Below are 21,458 nucleotides of genomic sequence, written 5' to 3' on the forward strand. Positions count from 1 at the left end.
AACTTTGCACTATCTCAGCTCACCTGTTGCTGAAACCCTCATTCATATTGTGTGGAAGGGTCCCCCTGTGTCTGTGGTGGTGGTGGGGGGGGTAACCTTTGTTTTACATTGGAGACTGGGGCACCCCAGTCGCGGAATTCCCTGCTGCTGGCTTTTTTCGGCCCCGCCCCACCAGTGGACCACGCCTCCAGAGAGTTGAGCTGCAATGCCAGCTTTCTCATCTCAGCCAGCACTCTGTGCACAGAATGGAAACTTCTGCCCAAAGTGTCCAATCAGCACTCTGCAATCTTGTCTCAGACAGTATAAACTGTTGCTTCCTTTGCTATCGGTATTCTCCCTCATCTGTCCTGGTGAGTGCAAGATGAAAAGCTTCGACAGCACGTCACTATTTTCAGCAGTGCGCAAGCCCTCCACCATCAAACACCAATTTTTGGCATTATACTAGAGTTACAACTAACCTGTGCAATACCTAATGTGCACTTGATAATTGCCACAGATATCACAGAACAGAAAACCTTGCTAAGTGTAAAAAATAACACCCAAAAAAGTTATAACTGTATCCAAAAATGACAAGTAAATTTTCATTAAAATTAGATAAAGTTTAAAGTCATTTAAAAATGAAGCATCCATTCTCAAGTTGTGAGTCTCACTGCTCATCCCTAGTTGCCCCTCAGAAGGTAAAGTTTGGCTGCCTTCTTGAATTATTCCGATCCATTGGTACAGGTGCTTCCTGGCCTTGGTGCTGTTAGGTTGAAGGGTCTGTAATTATATGTCCAAGTTAGGAGGTGTGTGACTTGGACCGGAATTATTTATTTATTCATTCATGGGATGTGGGTGTCACTGGTTGGGCCAACATTTACTGCCCATCTTTGAGGCATCTTAAGAGTCAATCACATTGCTGTGGGTCTGGAGTCACATGTAGGCCAGACCAGGTAAGGACGGCAGATTTCCTTCCCGAAAGAACCAAATGGGCTTTTTCTGACAATCAACAATGGTTTCATGGTCATCAGTAGACTTTAAATTCCAGATTTTTATTGAATTCTAATTTCACCATCTGCTGTGGTGGGATTCGAACCCAAGTCCCCAGAGCATAACGCTGGGTCTCAGCGTCACTGCCTCGCCATGTGCCTTCTTGAATTGCTATGTTTCATGTGGTGCCAGTGCTGCCCAACCTGTTGCTCTTAAGTTATAGAATCATAGATGTTTACAGCATGGAAACAGGCCCTTCGGCCCAACTTGTCCATGCTGCTCCTTTGTTTTTAACCATTAAGCTGGTCCAAATTGCCCATGTTTGGCCCATATCCCTCTATAGCTATTTTACCTATGTAACTATTTAAAGGCTTTTTAAAAGACAAAATTGTACCCGCCTCTACTACTGCCTCTGGCAGCTTGTTCCAGACCCTCACCACCCTCTGTGTGAAGAAATTGCCCCTCTGGATGCTTTTGTATCTCTCTCCTCTCACCTTAAACCTATGCCCTCTAGTTTGAGACTCCCCTACCTTTGGAAAAATATATTGACTATCTGATTGATGCCCCTCATTACTTTATAGACCTCGATAAGATCACCCCTAAGCCTCCTACGCTCCAGGGAAAAAAGTCCCAGTCTATCCAGCCTCTCCTTATAACTCAAAGCACCAAGTCCTGGTAGCATCCTAGTAATTTTTTTCTAGTTTAATAATATCCTTTCTATAACAGGGTGGCTAGAACTGTACACAATATTCCAAGTGTGTGCACAAGTGTGTATTCCAAGTGTATACTGTACACAGTATTACCAATGTCTTGTACAACTTCAACAAGATGTCCCAACTCCTGCATTTAATGGTGAAGAGTCTGTAATTAGTCACATTAGTGTGTGACTTGGAGGGGAACTTGGATGAAGTGGGGCAGCGTTTGGTGTACCCATGCACCTGTTGCCCTTGTCCTTCTGCGTGGTGGAGGTTGTGGCTTTGGGAGTTGGTGCTGAGAAAGCCTTGGCGAATTTGTGCTGTGTTATTAAATACCACAATATTGAGAGGAGCCCAAAGGATTATTACTCACTTACCTGGTAACGTAAATGTAGGCGCTTCCCAGCAGTATGGAGATGATGAGGATGGGGATGAATATCGCCAGAGCCATATTCCCGCCTTCCATTGACGTCTCTACAGCTGTCTCTGACACTGGAGAGGAAGCAACTGAGAAGTGACTTTATTATTTCAAAGCTCTCTCACGGGCTTAAGCATTTTCCATTTTCCCCTGTCTTTCCCTGAAAGCACTCACTCCTGCTGCAGCATTGGTTCTGGTTCTGTTTGGTGTGCTGGTCCAGCCTGGCACTTTGGACATTTTGCCCATTCCTTGCAAAGAGGGCTGAAATTTTCCTACCCTTCCTGTTGGTGGAATCTTCCAGTACCTTCCAGTGGTGATTCCCCATGGTGCATTCCCCAGCAGTGGGGGAGGGTCGGGGGGGGCGGTGGGGGAGGGGGGGGGGTGTTGTGTGCAGGGCATGCAACATTAGACATCAGCAGAACCAGATGATCCCATCGTCAGCCAATGGTGGGCTGCATCCAGCTTCAGGAAGTACACCGCGAGTGGTTGAGGGGGGTGGGGGGGCGGGGGGGGGGGGGGGGGGGGGGGTGCGCGGGGGCAGAAAATCCTGCCCCATAACACTTCTCACTTCAGAAGGGTGTTGAGTGAGTCCTGTGTAAATCTCACTTAACAGGAGATGGTTTGGAAATGACTTTAGCCGCATCAATATAGTATTAACCTCTCAGGCTCCTTTGCTTTGATCTTGATCAAAATGTAGTGTTACAGTCATAGCTAGGGGTGGCACGGTGGCACAGTGGTTAGCACTGCTGCCTCACAGTGCCAGGGACCCGGGTTCAATTCCCGGCTTGGGTCACTGTCTGTGTGGAGTCTGCATTTTCTCCCTGCATCGGCATAGATTTCCTCCAGGCGCTCAGGTTTCCTCCCACAGTCCAAAGATGTGTGGGTTGGGTGGATTGGCCGTGCTAAATTGTCCCTTAGTGTCAGGAGGACTAGCTAGGGTAAATGCATGGGGTTATGGGGATAGGGCCTGGATGGGATTGTGGTCGGGGCAGACTCGATGGACTGAATAGCCTCCTTCTATGCTGTAGGATTCTATGTGTTTTGCTATTATTTTTAGATGGCTGTAGAAATTAAGTTAGCGACAGGCTGACAGTGATAGCATTACCTGGTTTTGCTTTTCATTGACTTCAGGGCAAAAGAATCTGAGGAAAGTGCTATATCAGTTATTCCATATCATTTTCCTTCCTCTAGTCTAGGGAGTCTGAGGCCAAATGCAGTGGTCCAAATAGAGTGCGATCACAATGCGGAATGGAATTTGAAACTTGCCCTTCCTAGCCTATGCCTCATAGAACACCCAGCACTGCATTTATCCAATAAATCAGCAAGGGAATTCAAAATGATTTTCCTGGTTTCCATTATACCTGCTGCATCCCTGACTACCAACGTTGAGCACTGTCATTATCCTGTTTACACTGTGGCCTGTGCAAAAACTGAGTGCGCGGCCTTGCTTAGACATCAGCTCTGTCCTGCTCTACCCAAGGCTGCAAGAAACTACAAAGAGTGGTGAACGAAGCCCAGTCCATCACACAAACTAGACTCCCATCTATTGACTCCATCTACACGTCCAGCTGCCTTGAAAAAGCAGCCAGCACAATCAAGGACCTCACGCACCCCGGACATTCTCTCTTCCACCTTCTTCCGTCGGGAAAAAGATACAAAAGTCTGAGGTCACATACCAACCGACTCAAGAATAGCTCCTTCCCTGCTGCCGTCAGACTTTTGAATGGACCTAACTCGCATTAAATTGACCTTTCTCAATACCCTAGTTATAACTGTAACACTACATTCTGCACTCTCTCCTATCCTTCTCTATGAACGGTATGCTTTGTCTGCAGAGCGCGCAAGAAACAACACTTTTCACTGTATACTAATACATGTGAAAATAATCAATCAAATCAAATGAATAACAAATGGGTTGTGTACGAAAGAGGGAGAGGTGATGTTGTGGAGGGAGAGGTGTTGGCTACATGGGTGTGAAGTCATCAAGCCACCCGAATTGGCACAAAATGGCCAGGCTTGTTCTTGAAGTCCACAACAAGGGTGGTGTAGAGGAGAAAGTAACACCATTCTCACTGGAAGAGAAGGAGGCTCGATTTTGGTGTTGGCAAAAGTGAGGTAGTTAGGTACTTTTGGAAAAATATTGCTCTGTATCGGATTCTGAGAGAACTTGATTGGACAGCATAAGTGGTGCTTTACCCTACCTTAAACCCCATGCTGTATCTGACTTTGGAGATTTGATTTGATTTTGATTTGATTTATTATTGTCACATGTATTAACATACAGTGAAAAGTATTGCTTCTTGCGCGCTACACAGACAAAGCATATCGTTCATAGAGAAGGAAACGAGAGAGTGCAGAATATAGTGTTACAGTAGGGTGTAGAGAAAGATCAACTTAATGCAAGGTAAGTCCATTCAAAAGTCTGACAGCAGCAGGGAAGAAGCTGTTCTTGAGTCGGTTGATACGTGACCTTAGACTTTTGTATCTTTTTCCCAACGGAAGAAGGTTGAAGAGAGAATGTCTGGGGTGCGTGGGGTCCTTAATTATGCTGGCTGCTTTGATGAGGCAGTGGGAAGTGTAGACAGAGTCAATGGATGGGAGGCTGGTTTGCGTGATGGATTGGGCTACATTCACGATCTTTTGTAGTTCCTTGCGGTCTTGGGCAGAGCAGGAGCCATACCAAGCTGTGATACAACCAGAAAGAATGCTTTCTATGGTACATCTGTAAATGTTGGTGAGAGTCGTGGCTGACATGCCAAATTTCCTTAGCCTTTTGAGAAAATAGAGGCATTGTTGGGTTTTCTTAACTATAGTGTCGGCATGGGGGGACCAGGACAGGTTGTTGGTGATCTGGACACCTAAACATTTGAAGCTCTCGACCCTTTCTACTTCGTCCCCATTGATGTAGACAGGGGCATGTTCTCCTTTACACTCCCTGAAGTCGATGACTATCTCCTTCGTTTTGTTGACATTGAGGGAGAGATTATTGTTGCCGTACAGTTCACCAGAATCTCTATCTCATTCCTGTACTCTGTCTCATCATTGTTTGAGATCTGACCCACTACGGTGGTGTCGTCAGCAAACTTGCTGTATGATAGGAGAGTATGATAGGGCACTTTGGGTGGAGCTATACATGCAGCCCATGCTCTACCTAGCCCATGGATGGTACTTCACTCGACATCCAACTCATGCTATATCTGAGCTAGGATGGTTTGGCAGGGCAATGCAGAAGGTGCTTAGCATTACTTAGAACCCATCAGGCTGGAAGAGCTTGATGCTATTGGAGAAGATGGGGATCCTGCATTTATCACATGTTATTCCTGACCTGAAAATGTTTGATGGGACCTTGTGGAGAGACTTTCATTCTGCATCCAAACCATATTATATGTGATCCAGGAGAATTTGGTTGGGTAATAATGAGGGAACAATGCTTTGCATCTAATATAGCAATCCCTGTCTTAGGAGAGCTTAATGCAGGCAGTGGGTGCCAAAAATGAAGGAAAAATCAATTAATCGTGACTCAGAAATTATTTCACAGACCAAAATACTTCTCATAAAAATCTTTCTTGAACAGCTTAAGAAGCAATGTTCCTGACTAGAATAGCATACTTTTATCACAATCATGAAAGCTGCCAATGAGTGGCATTCCACATTCATGCCCACCCAGTTATTAAATCTTTTTATAGTTAGTCCCACAGTGACAGTGATCAGCTTACCTTCCAATGAGTGTTCGAATCCATACTGAGCAGCTGAAAATAAAAACAAGCATCAGCTTTTTAAAAAAAACACTTGTGTAGGTTGTGTAATTCTCCGCAAGGACTAGCTCACCAGGCCAATCTTGTAAGTCCATGTCACGGCGCAACGTCATGCACCTAAAGTACATTCTGCCCAAATACCACATTTTACTTGATGTGGAGATGCTGGTGTTGGACTGGTGTGGGCACAGCAAGAAGTCTCACAACACCAGGTTAAAGTCCAACAGATTTATTTGGTAGCACGAGCTTTTGGAGCGCTGCTCCTTCATCAGGTGTTGTGAGACTTCTTACTCTGCCCACATTTTACTTTACGGCATCTCCACATCACATTTTACTTAACAGACCCGGTCAGGGTGCCTGAGTGGATCCTGATGTGATGATACTATAGCCTCAAGAAATTTTTTTTTCATGTTTCTTGCAAGGGGTATGTTTAGTAGTCAGCTCTGGTTTACCCGGTGCCAATTTGTCTGCAACCAGGCAGGTCACATGCTGAGAATGCAGGAGAATAATTGATCCTAGATAAAGGGGTGTTTGTTTTAATCTGAGCGAATGCATTTTTTTGTTTATGTTTGTTTCTTTCCCCCCCCCCCCCCCGGGGTTTCAGAGTAGGGTATTGATTAGGTTGATTGACAGAGACAGAATCATGTGAAGGGGAGGAGCCAAGTTTACAGAGAAATGCAGGCAGTTTCTGCTTGGGTCTGCAAGGAGCAAGAGGTGTCTTTCCCACTCTCTCTCTTTCTCTTGAGGCTGCTGTTTGGGGCTGTCAGAAGACAGGTGTCTCTCTATCTCCTTCCAGAAGTGTTGAAAGGCTCCAGGACTGCAAACAAATAAAACACATAAGCCTGTGTTGTCTGCTAATTGATTTTGAAGAGGCGTTTAAGTCTATGAGGAATATTGCTTAAATTGGAACTAATAGAGATAGATTAGCAGTTAAGAATTGTATCTTGTCATGTTTAAGCATTTCAGTTGATAAAAATTAAGCTAATTCATTTGTTGCATTTAAATCATATTGTTAAAATAAAGTTTGTTTTGATAAAAGGTTCCTAGTGTGTCAATAGAATCATACCTGGAGTGAAACACCTTATCCTCACACTAATACCAAAATAAGAAATAGTTGGGGTCTAGTCTAACTTCACAATATACCTTGAGGTTTCTGATCTGATCTGTAACACTGAGCAAAAACAAATCACTTGTTATGCGCTCAGGAACACAAACACGGGTGTCGTATTGCTCAAGTGTTTGGTAATGCATGTTCTGTGTGAGTTGGTTAGTTAGTAACACTCAGTCAGAAGATGATAAGCTCGTGAGTCACTCCAGAGACTTGAGTGCAAAACTGCTGGCTGACATTTCAGTGCAAAACCAAGACTATTTTGCAGAGTTGGAAGCACTGTCTTTCAATTGAGAGGTTAGATCTCAGGTGGGCATCACAATTCCTATGATATTATTTTGAAAAAGAGCAGAAAGCTCTCCCCGGTGTCTCAACTGATATTCATCCCTCAATCACCATCACAGAAACAGAGTATCAGGCCATTATCGCATTGCTGCTTGTCAGAGTTTGCTGTGTGCAAATTGTTTCCCATCCTTCCTACATTACAACAGTGATTACACTTCAAAGATACTTCACTGGCTGTAAAGCATTTTGCGATTCCTGATGTCATGAAAGGTGCCGTGTAAAGGCAAGCCTTTGCTTCTGCATGTCAATGTAGTTTTACAAAGTGCTGCTTCCATAGGACCAGAGAATCCCTATAGTGCAGAAGGGGCAGACGCATCGAGTCTGCACCGACTCTCCGAAAGAACATCCCACCCATGCCACCCCCTCTGCTCTATCCCTGTAACCCCACGCATTTTATCATGGCTAATCTCCCTATCTTTGGACACCAAGGGGCAATTTAGAATGGACAATCCACCTACCCTGCACATTTTTGGACTGTGGGAGGAAACCGGAGCACCCGGAGGAAACCCACGCAGACACAGGGAGAACGTGCAGACTCCACACAGTCACCCAAGGCCGGAATTGCTGCCTCACAGCGGGTCCCTGCCGCTGTGAGGCAGCAATGCTAACCACTGTGCCACCCTGCATTGTTCCCCACACCCCTTAATCTTCTTCCTTCTTTGAAAGCTTTTCCTCTAGCGTCCTATCATTCTTCAATGTTTACAGGATGGCAGTATCTCACCTGAGTGCTTCATATGAGAGCCTGCGCAATGAATTCTGAGAAACCCGTCGATTGTGGGGTGTAATGGATACATTATCAGCACTTGTAGACATTTACTTTATTCAATGCTTCGTTTGGTTGGTAGATTTTTGTTTGTTCAACAAGTGGGCCAAACGTTCAATGCAGTGTTTATTGCCTTCCCTGAATTGTTCTGAGTGCATCAAGAGCCAAGCCTATGGTGTGGGACTACACTGACATGTCGGCCAGATCTGGAATGGCTGGTGGTCCAATACATGACCAGCAGAGCACTGTCATTAAAACAGAAGATGCTGGAAACACTCAGAAGATCAGACCTTGCACCATCATCCCCTCTGTTAATCATCCCTGCCCTCCACTCCAAAGTCGAGTGTTTTCCCACACTACTGTTCTATGGACAAGGTGTGGCATGGTGGCGCAATGGTAAGCACTGCTGCCTCACAGCGCCAGGGACCCAGGTTCGATTCCCGGCTTGGGTCACTGTCTGTGCGGAATCTGCACGTTCCCCCCGTGTCTGCGTGAGTTTCCTCCGGGTGCTCCGGTTTCCTCCCACAGTCTAAAAGGCGTGCTGGTTAGGTGCGTTGGCCATGCTAAATTCTCCCTCAGTGTACCTGTACAGGCGCTGGAGTGTGGCAACGAGGGGATTTTCACAATAACTTCATTGCAGTGTTAATGTAAGCCTACTTGTGACACTAATAAATAAACTTTCAAGTTTAAAAAACCTACCCCTCTCCACCTTACCCAAAATTTGTATTTGCTTACAAACTCTTAAATCACAGATTTCCTCCAGTTCTGATGAAAGGTATTTGATTGTTCCTACTTGTAATGCACCTCATAGAATCATAGAAACCCTACAGTGCAGAAAGAGGCCATTTGGCCCATCGAGTCTGCACCGACCACAATCCCACCCAGGCCGTACCCCATATCCACCCACTAATCCCTCTAACCTACGCATCTCAGGACAATAAGGGGCAATTCTAGCATGGTCAATCAACATAACCCGCACATCTTTGGACTGTGGGAGGAAACAGGAGCACCCGGAGGATACCCACGCAGACACGAGGAGAATGTGCAAACACTGCGCAGACAATGACCCGAGGCCGTAATTGAACCCAGGTCCCTGGAGCTGTGAAGCAGCAGTGCTAACCACTGTGCTACCGTGCCGCCCTATGGTTTATGATCTGAAACATTACTGAAGGAATGTTTGCTGTCCCCCAGCTTAACTTACACGCCCTGTTGCAGTTTCAGTGTAATTATTTGTTTTCAAAAATCATTGACTTAGTTTTAAAATTGATTTTGAGTATTTACCTCATTTGGGATTGAGTCAGCTAATGTGTCTAAGATAAAAGTTTCATAGGTTTCGAGATGTAAATCTTCCCTCCTTTGCGTGTTGCTGTGGGTGGTTGCAAAATGATTGACTGCCTCTCAAGACCAATGTTTGCTTTCAGTCCTGACACTTCACTCATCCTCCTTAAGGTAGGACTTAGTGCAGGCCATTCAAAATGGGCCACCTTGGTGGGCTTTCTTCCCTTTAGCCTTTCAAGGTAACATGAAACACTTTCAATAGTTCAGCAAACTAGCCTCATAAGGTCCTGAAAGCTCCCCACATCAACGCTTTCCTAACAGAGGCATGGTGCAAAGCCCACTCACTGCTCAACCAAAAAGTACTCCACGCTTGAATATTCTCTCCCCCCCCGCCTCAACTCCAGCCCTGTAAAATAGAACCTTATTTTACACTACACAATACAAATCTCTGTTGCCAATTCTCCATGCAACCTTTGCACCCCAGAAATTACAGGCAAATCTCCTTTTTTTCATTCATTCATGGAACATGGGTGTCACCAGTGGGCCAGCATGTACTGCCCATCCCTAGTTGCCTTTCAGAAGGTGGTGGTGAGCTGCTTCTTGACAACTGAGTGGCTTGCTCGGCCATTTCAGAGGGCAGTTGAGAATCGACCACATTGCTCTGGCTCTGGAGTCACATGAAGGCCAGACCGGGTAAGGACGGCAGACTTCCTTCCCTAAAGGGACATTGGTGAACCAGATGGGTTTTTCCGACAATCGACTATGGTTTCATGGTCATCAGTGGATACTTAATTCCAGATTTTTTAATTATTGAATTCAAATTCCACCATCTGCCGTGGCGGGATTCAAACTCGGACCCCCGGAACATTAGCTGAGTTTCTGGATTAATAGTCTAGCGATAATACCCACTAGGCCATTGCCTCCCCCTCCTGGAGTTTGCACATTCTCCTCGTGTCTGCGTGGGTTTCCTCCGGGTGCTCCGGTTTCCTCCCACAGTCCAAAGATGTGCGGATTAGGTTGGTTGGCCATGCTAAAAATTGCGCTTAGTGTCCTGAGATGTGTAGGTTAGAGGGATTAGTGGGTAAATATGTAGGCATATGGGGGTAGGGCCTGGGTGGGATTGTGGTCGGTGCAGACTCGATGGGCCGAATGGCCTCTTTCTGTACTGTAGGGTTTCTATGATTTCCTGATTCTGTTGCTCTATTGTTCTGGCTACATGTTGGGAGTCTTGCCAGTAGTATTGGGAATCCTCAGCCAGCACAGAATCGTCCTGGTTTATTTCTAGCACATAACACTCTGAACGTCAGATGGTAATAATGCCTTACCTTTACAGAGAGGCAGCGGCCCACTCCAGTGAGAAGGATGAGCTATGATGCACCTGATGGTGACCTCCCCAACCAGCTCGAACCCTTCATAACACATGAATGTCAATGTCTCTCCTGGCAGGTACAGCCGCTTGTACAGAATCTGGTAACCATTTTCTGGTAGTCCTGGGTTCTCACACGCTACAGATTCCTCCGCTGAAAAAGAAAGAGAGAAATATTTCCGATGGTTGGCAGAAGGATATCACAAGTGAAAGGGAGTAGTAAGAAAGACTCTCATTTATATTTTTAAAATCCATTCACAGGGTGTGGGCATCGCTGTCTGAGCCAGCATTTATTCCCTATCCATAGCTGCCCTTGAGAAGATGGTGGTGAGCTGCCTTCTTGAACCGCTGTACTCCCCGAGGTGTAGGTACACCCACAGTGCTGTTAGGGAGGGAGTTTCAGGATATTGATCCTTATAGCGCCTTGCTTTGAGGTTTCAAAGTGCTTTACAGCCAATCAAGTACTCTTGAGGTGTAAGTCACTGTAATGTAAGGAACACAGCAGCTAATTTGGGCACAGCAAGATCCCACTAACAACATGATAGTGATGAGGTCATTTGTTTTTGATGATGTTGGTTAAGGGATAAGTTTTGCCCTGGGTCACACTGGGGAGAGCTTGCCTGTTCTTTGAAATGTTGTTGTGGGATCAGCTTTTACATTCATCCGAGAGGGCAGGTGGGGGTCTTGGTTTAACGTCTCACTCGAGAGACGGGTCACATCACCGTTTTGGAACCGGTATTCATCCTGACAAAATACGATCGTTGTAAAGATGAAATACATCCCATAATCCTTGTTCTGACCTGCCCAGTAAGTTCTGAATGGTGGCAGGTGCTGTAATTCTGCTGGAGTGTCTCCTGGTTCCCTGTCACTCATCCAAGAGAAGTGGAAAGGGGCAGAGAGAGACAACCTAACTGGTTCAGGCTGATCATCGCCAATGGGCAGTTCTGCTGGCTCGGGGTGGCACGGTGGCAGCAGAGCGGTTAGCACTGCTGCCCCACAGCTCCAGGGACCTGGGTTCGAATCCCGGCTTGGGTCATGGTCTGTGTGGAGTCTGCACATTCTCCCCATGTCTGCGTGGGTTTCCTCTGGGTGCCCCGGTTTCCTCCCACAGTCCAAGGGTTGCCACTTAGTGTCCCGGGATGTGTAGGTTAGAGGGGTAAATGTGTGGCGTTGTGGGGATTGGGACCTGGAGTGGGATTGTAGTCAGTGCTGACTCGATGGGCCGAATGGCCTCCTTCCGCACTGTAGGGTTTCTAAGCCCAGCTGGAAGATTGCACAATTTCATGGCCAAACGTTGTGAATGCAGAACCAATGTTAAGTTTTTTTTCTCTATATTCATTTACGGGATGTGGGCATTCACAGCCCTCCATTTCAGAGGGCATTTTGAGAGTCAACCACATTGCTGTGGCTCTGGAGTCACATGTAAGCCAGACCAGGTAAGGACGGCAGATTTCCTTCCCTAAAGTGCATTAGTGAACCAGGTGGGTTTTTATTTTATAAAATTGAAAGTTTATTTATTTATTAGTCACAAGTAGGCTTACATTAACACTGCAATGAAGTTACTGTGAAAATCCCCTGGTCGCCACACTCTGGCGCCTGTTCGGGTACACTGAGGGAGAATTTAGCATGGCCAATGCACCTAACCTGCACATCTTTGGACTGTGGGAGGGAACCGGAGCACCCGGAGGAAACCCACGCAGATACGGGGAGAACGTGCAGACTCTGCACTGACAGTGACCGAGGCTGGAATTGAACCCGGGTCCCTGGCGCTGTGAGGCAGCAGTGCTAACCACTGTGCCAGACTATCAATAATGGTTTCATGGACTTTTTAAAATTCCAGATTTTATTGAATTCACATTTCACCATCTGCCCTGATGGGATTCGAACCCTGGTCCCCAGGTCCAGCTCTGGGTGTCTGGATTTCTAGTCCAATGACATCACCATTGTACCACCGTCTCCCCAGTGCTGTTGGTTCCAAGGGCTCAGTTGGTAAATCGTCAATGCCAGTGATGAGCTGAGTGAGGCTTATGGATGGAAGTACAATTGACCATCTGAGCTAATTTACATTGGCCGGAAGTCTCCGATCTCGTACGTGCCGTCCCCGCTGCCAGCGAGAATGGAGAATTTGTGGCTCAGCCAAATCTCCATTCACTGCAGCGGGACTGGAGAATCCCAGCCGTGGAGAATTACGGCCTTTATCTCAGACTTACAATAACCGGTGGGCAGGGACTGGGAGAGGATGAGCCAGGGTACTCGCCTTGGCCTCTTGGAGAGTGTGATGAAACTGTGGACCCCAACCTCCTGCCTACTTTCTATGTTTCCTTTCTCCTCCCCTTTAAAGGGTTCTCAAAATCATGGGACATTTGCAATGTAGAGGGTGTTTCATTATACATATATTAACTATATATTGCTCAGCACTTTAACAGTCCCTTTATCCAAACATATGGAATAGGAGTAGAAGTAGGCCATTCAGCCCCTCAACCCTGTTCCGCCATTCAATAAGATCATGGCTGATCTGTTTCTGTTTCGAATTCCACATTCCCTTCTGTCCCCAGTAACCATGTCTGACAAGAATCTATCTACCTCTACCTTCAATATATTCATTGACCCCGCCTCCAACACCTTCCGAGGCAGAGAGTTCCAAAGTCGCACAACCCTCTGAGAGAAAAAAAACCTCTCCGACTCTGTCCTAAAAGGGCAACCCCTGTGATATATGTATATAATGTATGTTGGGGTTTGAGGTATGGACTGCCCATTTAAGAGTGTGGGTCAGGTGACCCCTGGGAAATTAGCCTCTTCCAGTGTGGGACCCTATTGGGCAGTCTGAGATCTGCCTTGTGGAACAGAGCACACCTCTAACCCAAGAGCTCCCAGTGTTCAAGTTACCAAGCCTACTGGTGATTCTTCATGCACCCTTAGCCCATAGGGGCATACATAACACCACCTAGTTACTGGAGTGAGGCGACTTCTTGCAAGCTTTGCCCATCATGCGCTCCAATTCTATCTTCTACTCTCGTTCTATATTTCTAAAACTTTATTCTAACTCTTTTAAACTCTCTTGCAATGCTCCAATTCAATCTCTTACAGATTTGGCACACGTTAAGTAGATCTTTCTCTACACCCTCGCTATGACTGTAACACTACATTCTGCAACCTCTCCTTTCCTTCTCTATGAACAGTATGCTTTGTCTGTATAGGGTGCAAGAAACAATACTTTTCACTGTACACTAATACCTGTGACAATAATAAATCAAATCAAATCAAAAGAGGAAACATCCTTTCCACGTACACTTGTTAAGACTGTTCAGGATCATAGAATCATAGAATCCCTACAGTACAGAAAGAGGCCATTCAGCCCATCGAGTCTGTACCGACCACCCAAACCCTATTCCCGTAATCCCACACATTTACTCTGCTAATCCCCCTGATGCTGGGGTCAATTTAGCATGGCCAATCAACCTAACTCGCACATCTTCAGACTGTGGGAGGAAACCGGAGCGCCTGGAGGCAACCCACGCAGACATGGGGAGAAACTGCAAACTCCACACAGACAGTAACCCAAGGCCAGAATTGAACCTGGGTCCCTGGCGCTGTGAGGCAGCAGTGCTAACCACTATGCCACCGTGCCGCCCAAATGTTATATATTTTTTAATATACTTTTCCAATTCAATCAAATCAAATCCAATTCAGAGTCTCAACAAGTTGAGACATTTCAGATCCAGGCTGACAAGACAGGGCGAGTGACCAAAATCATCCTGTCCTGGGCCTGATCTACATGAGCCAAGCTGATTGGAGAAGGGGGAAGTTCCTCCTCCAAGACTTGAGCTCATTTGCATCTTAGCCAAAAGGCCGAGATGCCGCTTTTAAAAATTGCTTCATATGAAACATATGAAGCTTCAGTGTAACCCAATGACCTCAACCAAGTGCAGCATCCAATCCATACTACACTTGATCTTAGCCAAAAGCGATAGCCGCCCAAATGTTATATACTTCAATCAAGTCACCCCATTCACCAGGCATTGTGAAAGTTATCTCGCTTAAGTTCTAGTATACACTGTTAGATATCCCTTTAAAATAAGGCCCGCTTTCTTCAGATTTACAATCTCATTAATTCATGTGCCTGCTGCATATTTTCCCCCTTGCGTTTGAGGGAAGCTGTGGTGACAGCAAGACGAACAAGGCCACAGGCTCCCTGGTGCCTGGTGCCAATGCTGCGCATAATCAGCCACAGAGAATGACAGGAGGTGACGGGAGTCTCATTGACTTCCCTCCTCTCTGAGGTGCTGCAATCCGCTTTGCCATCTGGATAAACAGGTCACAGCTATGGAAGTTAAATCTGAATGACAGGCTGTCGTGGGAGCGCAGACCCACTGCCATCTGGCTGGCCAGGCGACCCTGTCAACACTTGGCAGGATGGTACACATTGTCTGGAGTGGGTGGGAGGAGGGGGGGGGAGGTGGGTTGGGTTGGACAGTCACCCTTGACCTCTCTACCTTTGTCCAGCTGAGCGGTCACACTGTGGCTTTAATCAAAGACGAGGGGGCGGTTGGGGAGAAGAGGGGAAGGGGGTTTGTGAAGGACTGCAATAGAAGTCTAGGTGCTGATCCCAGCGACTGTGAAGAGGCCTTGGTGTGACTGACTACCCCACACGGAGAGATACACAGTGACATATGGCTTCTTTGATGTATGATGAGGAGAGAGGCAACATCCCAAAGGGAAAGTTTTATTTTAATATTAATTTGACAAAACCCATGGATATTGGGACATTTTTTATTTGTCCCAGAATGACTCCGCAAATCCATGTTTCCCAGTAAAGATCAGTACCCCTTGAAAACTGCACCTTGTACAGACATGGACCTGCGATTATCTGTTCAAGAGCTGCATCAGATTCCATTCATTACTTGGCTGCAGTGTACAGCTTACACAAACAACTGTGCCTTAAAATGTCCTGAAACATCCCAACCTGGGGATGAGGCGTTGACACCGAGGCTTAAGGTAAGCCCGCATTTTTAGAGCCCAGGTTAGGTGTCAGCCTGACCAGTGACGTGGGCCCCAAATCCCGGGAGAGTCAGCAAACGAGATTCCCGCCGGCCAGATCTCATTCAAATTTTTCCCTGCCCCCTCGCCGGTGACCTAATGAGGTTCCCGGTGGGAGGTTTGCTGATGACACCGTAGTGGGTCGGATCTCAAACAATGACTAGACACAGCGCAGGAAAGAGATAGAGAATCTGGTGAACTGGTGCGATGACAATAATCTCTCCCTCAAAGTCAACAAAATGAAGGAGATTGTCATCGACTTCAGGAAGCGTAAAGGAGAACATGCCCCTGTCTACATCAACGGGGACAGAGTAGAAATGGTCGAGAGCTTCAAGTTTCTAGGTGTCCAGGCCACCAACAACCTGTCCTGGTCTCTCCATGCTGACACTTTAATTAAGAAAGCCCACCAACGCCTCTACTTTCTCAGGAGGCTAAGGAAATTCAGCATATCCACTACAACTCTCACCATTTTTTACAGAGGCACCATAGAAAGCATCCTTTCCAGATGCATCACCGCTTGGTATGGCTCCTGCCCTGCCCAAGACCGCAAGAAACTACAAAGGATTGTGAACAAAGCCCAGTCCATCACTCAAACCAGCCTCCCATCCATTGACTCCGTCTACACTTCCCACTGCCTCGGAAAAGCAGCCAGCATAATCAAGGACCCAACGCACCCTGAACATTCTCTCTTTCACCTTCTTCCATCAGAAAAAAGATACAAAAGTCTGAGGTCACATACCAACCGACTCAAGAACAGCTTCTTCCCTGCTGCCGTCAGACTTTTGAATGGACCTGCCTTGCATTAAGTTCTACACCCTAGCTATGCCTATAACACGACATTCTGCACCCTCTCCTTTCCTTCTCCCCTATGTACTCTATGAATGGTATGCTTTGTCTGTATAGCATGCAAGAAACAATAATTTTCACTGTATACCAATACATGTGACAATAATAAATCAAATCAAATCAAAAACCTGATTTCAATAAATTTGAATATCATTAAAGGACTTCTCAGACACATGATCACTCCCTCCCTATATATTCATACCTGAAGACATGTTGGTGAAGTTTATAACAACCACATAAAAATGGGAATCAGGCAAGGGGAGCCTGCAGGGACACCAACTTAAATATAGACTGGACAGCGACCTGACACTGTACCTCGGCATAGGTTGGCACTACCCCGGTACACTTGACATTACCCCGGCACAGTTTTAACAAGGGTCTAAAGGAAGATAGAGAGAGAGGGACGGAGAGATTGGGTGGAGGGGAGTGGGTGGGATTCCAGAGCATAGGGGCTCGGCTGCTGAAGGTATGGCCACCGATGACGGAGTGGTGAAAACCTCGGGAAGCGAAAGATGTCAGAATTGGAGAAGTGCCATGATCACACTGTTGTTGGGTTGGAGGAGATTAGAAAGATAGGGCGGTGTGTGGTCATGGCAGGTTGGGAAGAACAAAGGTGAGCTTATTGAAACTTAAGTGGTAAGAAGAAGTTATCCAAAGACACACGGTAAGAAAGCGATAGTGATCCATTGGATGGAAAGCATTTTCCAATGTCTCAAAGGCGCTTTAAAATGGAATTGTATAAAACACTCGTTACGCCACAGCTGGAGTACTCTGTGCAGTTCTGGTCACCATACTATAGGAAGGATGTGATTGCACTTGAGAGAACACAGAGAAGATTTACATGGATGGAGTTTTCACATTCTCCCCGTGTCTGTGTGGGTTTCATCCCACACTCCAGGGATGTGCAGGTTAGGTGGATTGACCATGCTGCATTGCCGCCTAGTGTCCAAAAGATGTGTAGGTTAGATGGATTAGCCATAGTGAATGTGCGGGGTTATGGAGATAGGACAGGGAGGGATCCTGGGTAAGACACTCTGACAGAGAATCAGTGCAGACTTGATGGGCCAAATGGCCTTCTTCTGCACTGTAGGGATTCTATGATTCTATGTTGCCTGGGCTGGAGTGTTTCAGCTATGAAGAGAGGTTGGTTAGACTGGGGTTGTTCTCCTTAGAGCAGAGAAGGCTGAGGGGGGGACCTGATTGAAGTGTACAAAAGTATGAGAGACAAAGATAGGAAGGAACTTTTCCCCTTAGTAGAGGGGTCAATAACAGAGATTTAAGGTAAGGGGCAGGAGATTTAGAGAGGATTTGAGAAAAACCATTTTCACCTAAAGAACAAAGAACAAAGAAAATTACAGCACAGGAACAGGCCCTTCGACCCTCCAAGTCTGCACCGACCATGCTGTCCGACTTAACTAAAACCCCCTACCCTTCCGGGGACCATATCCCTCTATTCCCAGCCTCCTATTCATGTATTTGTCAAGACACCCCTTAAAAGTCACTACCATATCTGCTTCCACTACCTCCCCCAGCAATGAGTTCCAGGCACCCACCACTCTGTGTAAAGAATCTGCCTTGTACATCTCCTTTAAACCTTGCCCCTCACAACTTAAGCCTATGTCCCTTAGGAATTGACTCTTCCACCCTAGGAAAAAGCTTCTGACTATCCACTCTGTCCATGCCTCTCATAATCTTGTAGACTTCTATCAGGTCGCCCCTCAACCTCCGTCACTCCAGTGGAACAAACCAAGTTTCTCCAACCTCTTCTCATAGCTAATGCCCTCCATACCAGGCAACATCCTGGTAAATCTTTTCTGTACCCTCTCCAAAGCCTCCACATCCTTCTGGTAGTGTGGCGACCAGAATTGAACACTATATTCCAAGTGCGGCCTAACTAAGGTTCTATAAAGCTGCAACATGACTTGCCAATTTTTAAACTCAATGCCCCAGCCAATGAAGGCAAGCATGCCGTATGCCTTCTTGACTACCTTCTCCACCTGCATTGCCACCTGGACACCCAGATCCCTTTGCCTATCAATACTCTTAAGGGTTCTGCCATTTACTGTATATTTTCTATCTGTATTAGACCTTCCAAAATGCATTACCTTACATTTGTCTGGATTAAACTCCATCTGCCATCTCTCCGCCCAAGTCTCCAACTGATCTATATCCTGCTGTATCCTCTGATGGTCCTCATCGCTATCCGCAAATCCACCAACCTTTGTGTTGTCCGCAAACTTATTAATCAATCCAGTTACATTTTCCTCCAAATCATTTATATATATTACAAACAGCAAAGGTCCCAGCACTGATCCCTGAGGAACGCCACTTGTCACAGCCCTCCATTCAGAAACGCACCCTTCCACTGCTACCTTCTGTCTTCTTTGGCCGAGCCAGTTTGTATCCACCTTGCCAGTTCACCTCTGATCCCATGCGGCTTCACCTTCTGCACCAGTCTGCTATGAGGGACCTTGTCAAAGGCCTTACTGAAGTCCATGTAGACAACATCCACAGCCCTACCCTCATCAATCATCTTTGCCACTTCCTCGAAAAACTCGATCAAGTTCGTGAGACACGACCTCCCCTTCACAAAACCATGTTGCCTCTCGCTAATACGTCCACTTATTTCCAAGAGGGAATAAATCCTGTCTCGAAGAATTCTCTCCAATAATTTTCCTACCACTGATGTAAGGCTCACCGGCCTGTAATTACCTGGATTATTCTTGCTACCCTTCTTAAAAAAAGGACCAACATTGGCTATTCTCCAATTATCTGGGACCTCCCCTGTAGCCAGTGAGGATACAAAGATTTCTCTCAAGGCCCCAGCAATTTCCTCCCTTGCCTCTCTCAGGGTGGTGAGAATCTGGAACTCACTGCCTGAAACCTTCAGGCAGGGAAACCTCACACCATTTCAGAAGCATTTAGATGAAAACTTGAAACGCTGTAGCATACAAGGCTACGGAGAAAGTGCTGGAAAGTGGGACTAGAATTGATAGGTGTGGCACGGCGGCACAGTGGTTAGCACTGCTGCCTCACAGTGCCGGGGACCTGGGTTCAATTCCAGCCTTGGGTGACTGACTGTGTAGAGTTTGCACATTCTCCCCGTGTCTGCGTGTGTTTCCTCCGGTTTCTCCGCAGTCCGAAAGACGTGCTGGTTAGGTTGACCAGCCATGCTAAACTCCCCCTTGGTATCAAGGGGATTAGAAGGGTAAGTACGTCGGGTTGCGGGGATAGGGCCTGGTTGGGATTATTGTCGGTGCAAGTTTGTTGGGCTGAATGGCCTCTTTCTTCACTGTAGGGATTCTATGATTCTGATAAGACCATAAGATATAGGAGCAGAATTGGCCATTCGGCCCATCAAGTCAGCTCCACCATTCAATCATAGCTGATATAATTCTCATCCCCATTCTCCTGCCCGCTCCCCGTAAATAAGACCATACGATATAGGAGCAGAATTAGGAAGGATTCTAGATGCTTGAGTTATAGAACCTAAAGTGTAGAAAGAGGCCATTTGGCCCATCGAGCCTGCACTGACAACTGATTCACCCAGTCCTATCGCTGTAACTCTCCTAATACCCTGAAACACTATGTGGCAATTTAGCATGACCAATCAACATAACTCGCACATCTTTGGAGTATGGGAGGAAACCGGAGCACCCGGAGGAAACTCATGCAGACACGGGAAGAACGTGCAGACTCCACACAGACAGTGACCTGAGGCCCGTATTGAACCTGGGTCCCTGGTGCTGTGGGGCAGTAGTGCTAACCGCTGTGCCACCGTGCCGCCCCCGCTTGGCTGAAGGGCCTCTTTTGGTGCTGTAAATTGACTCTGACCCTATAAGCATGGCCAGCTCCTTCATCCCACTCTGTACATAGCCCAGGTCAGAGAGTTGGGCCCACGTGGTTGCACCATGATGTCGTCAGACTCCCCCCACCGCCCCCCCCTCCCCCCCGACCACCCCCCACCTCCCCAACAATCAGTGAATAAAATGGTGGAGATTACCGCTGCCGGAGGATGTTCTGTATCTTTAACACAGCATGTTTAAAATGGCACTCGCTCACTTCACGGTCCACTGAGTGGGAAAGAGCTGCATCAATCAGACCTGTCACATCATCATCATCATGTGCAAGCACCTGATTGCTTGTGAATTCAACAGGGAATTCAGGAGAAAAGCCTTTAATCCAGAGGGTAGTTAGAATGTGGAACTCGCTACCAGAGGAGTAGGTGATTGATCATAGAATCATTACAATGCTGAAGGAGGGCATTTGGCCCATCGAGTCTGTACCGACCACAATCCCACCCAGACCCTATTCCCATAACCCCACATATTTACCCCCCCTGCTAATCCCCTGACACTAGGGTCAATTTAAGCATGGCCAGTCAACCTAACCCGCACATCTTTGGCGTGTGGGAGAAAACCGGAGCACCCGGAGGAAACCCACGCAGACACGGGAGAATGTACAAACTCTACACAGACAGTGAGCCGAGGTCGGAATCGAAGCTGGGCCCTGGGCGCTGTGAGGCAGGAGTGCTAACCACTGTGCCACTGTGCCACCCTGAGGAGGAGGTGAGGCAAATAGCATTGATGCATACAAAGGGAACCCAGATGAATAAGCACATGAGGGAGAAAGGAATTGAAGCATGCACGGATAGCGTTAGATGGAGTAGAGTCGGAGGAGGCTGTGATGGAGCCTAAATGTCAGCAGAGACTAAGTGGGCTGAATGGCCTTTTTCAGTGTTGCAATGTGTGAAGAAACCATTGCATTATTGAATATCTGTCAAACAACTTTTCTTGATTGAAGACAGTGCCCTTTTATGTTGTGACTTGTCACAGATGCTGCATGTTCTGTAAAAGGAGAGTTTGAGTTCGGCCGATG

The 21,458-nt window shown here is 46.7% G+C and overlaps 1 protein-coding gene across 1 annotated transcript in view; it reads right to left on the minus strand.

Moving 5' to 3' along the window:
* Nucleotides 1-21,458, minus strand: part of LOC144502294 (seizure 6-like protein) — a 150,864-nt gene that overhangs the window by 7,487 nt on the left and 121,919 nt on the right. The window contains exons 13-15 of the mRNA XM_078226107.1: nucleotides 10,657-10,851; nucleotides 5,799-5,831; nucleotides 2,042-2,156 (exon numbers count right to left, since the gene is read on the minus strand). Of these exons, the coding sequence (XP_078082233.1) occupies nucleotides 2,042-2,156; nucleotides 5,799-5,831; nucleotides 10,657-10,851 (343 nt within the window). The remainder of the gene's footprint in view (nucleotides 1-2,041; nucleotides 2,157-5,798; nucleotides 5,832-10,656; nucleotides 10,852-21,458) is intronic.

Source organism: Mustelus asterias, chromosome 13, assembly GCF_964213995.1.
Source record: "Mustelus asterias chromosome 13, sMusAst1.hap1.1, whole genome shotgun sequence".
In the NCBI taxonomy this organism is placed as follows: Eukaryota; Metazoa; Chordata; class Chondrichthyes; order Carcharhiniformes; family Triakidae; genus Mustelus; species Mustelus asterias.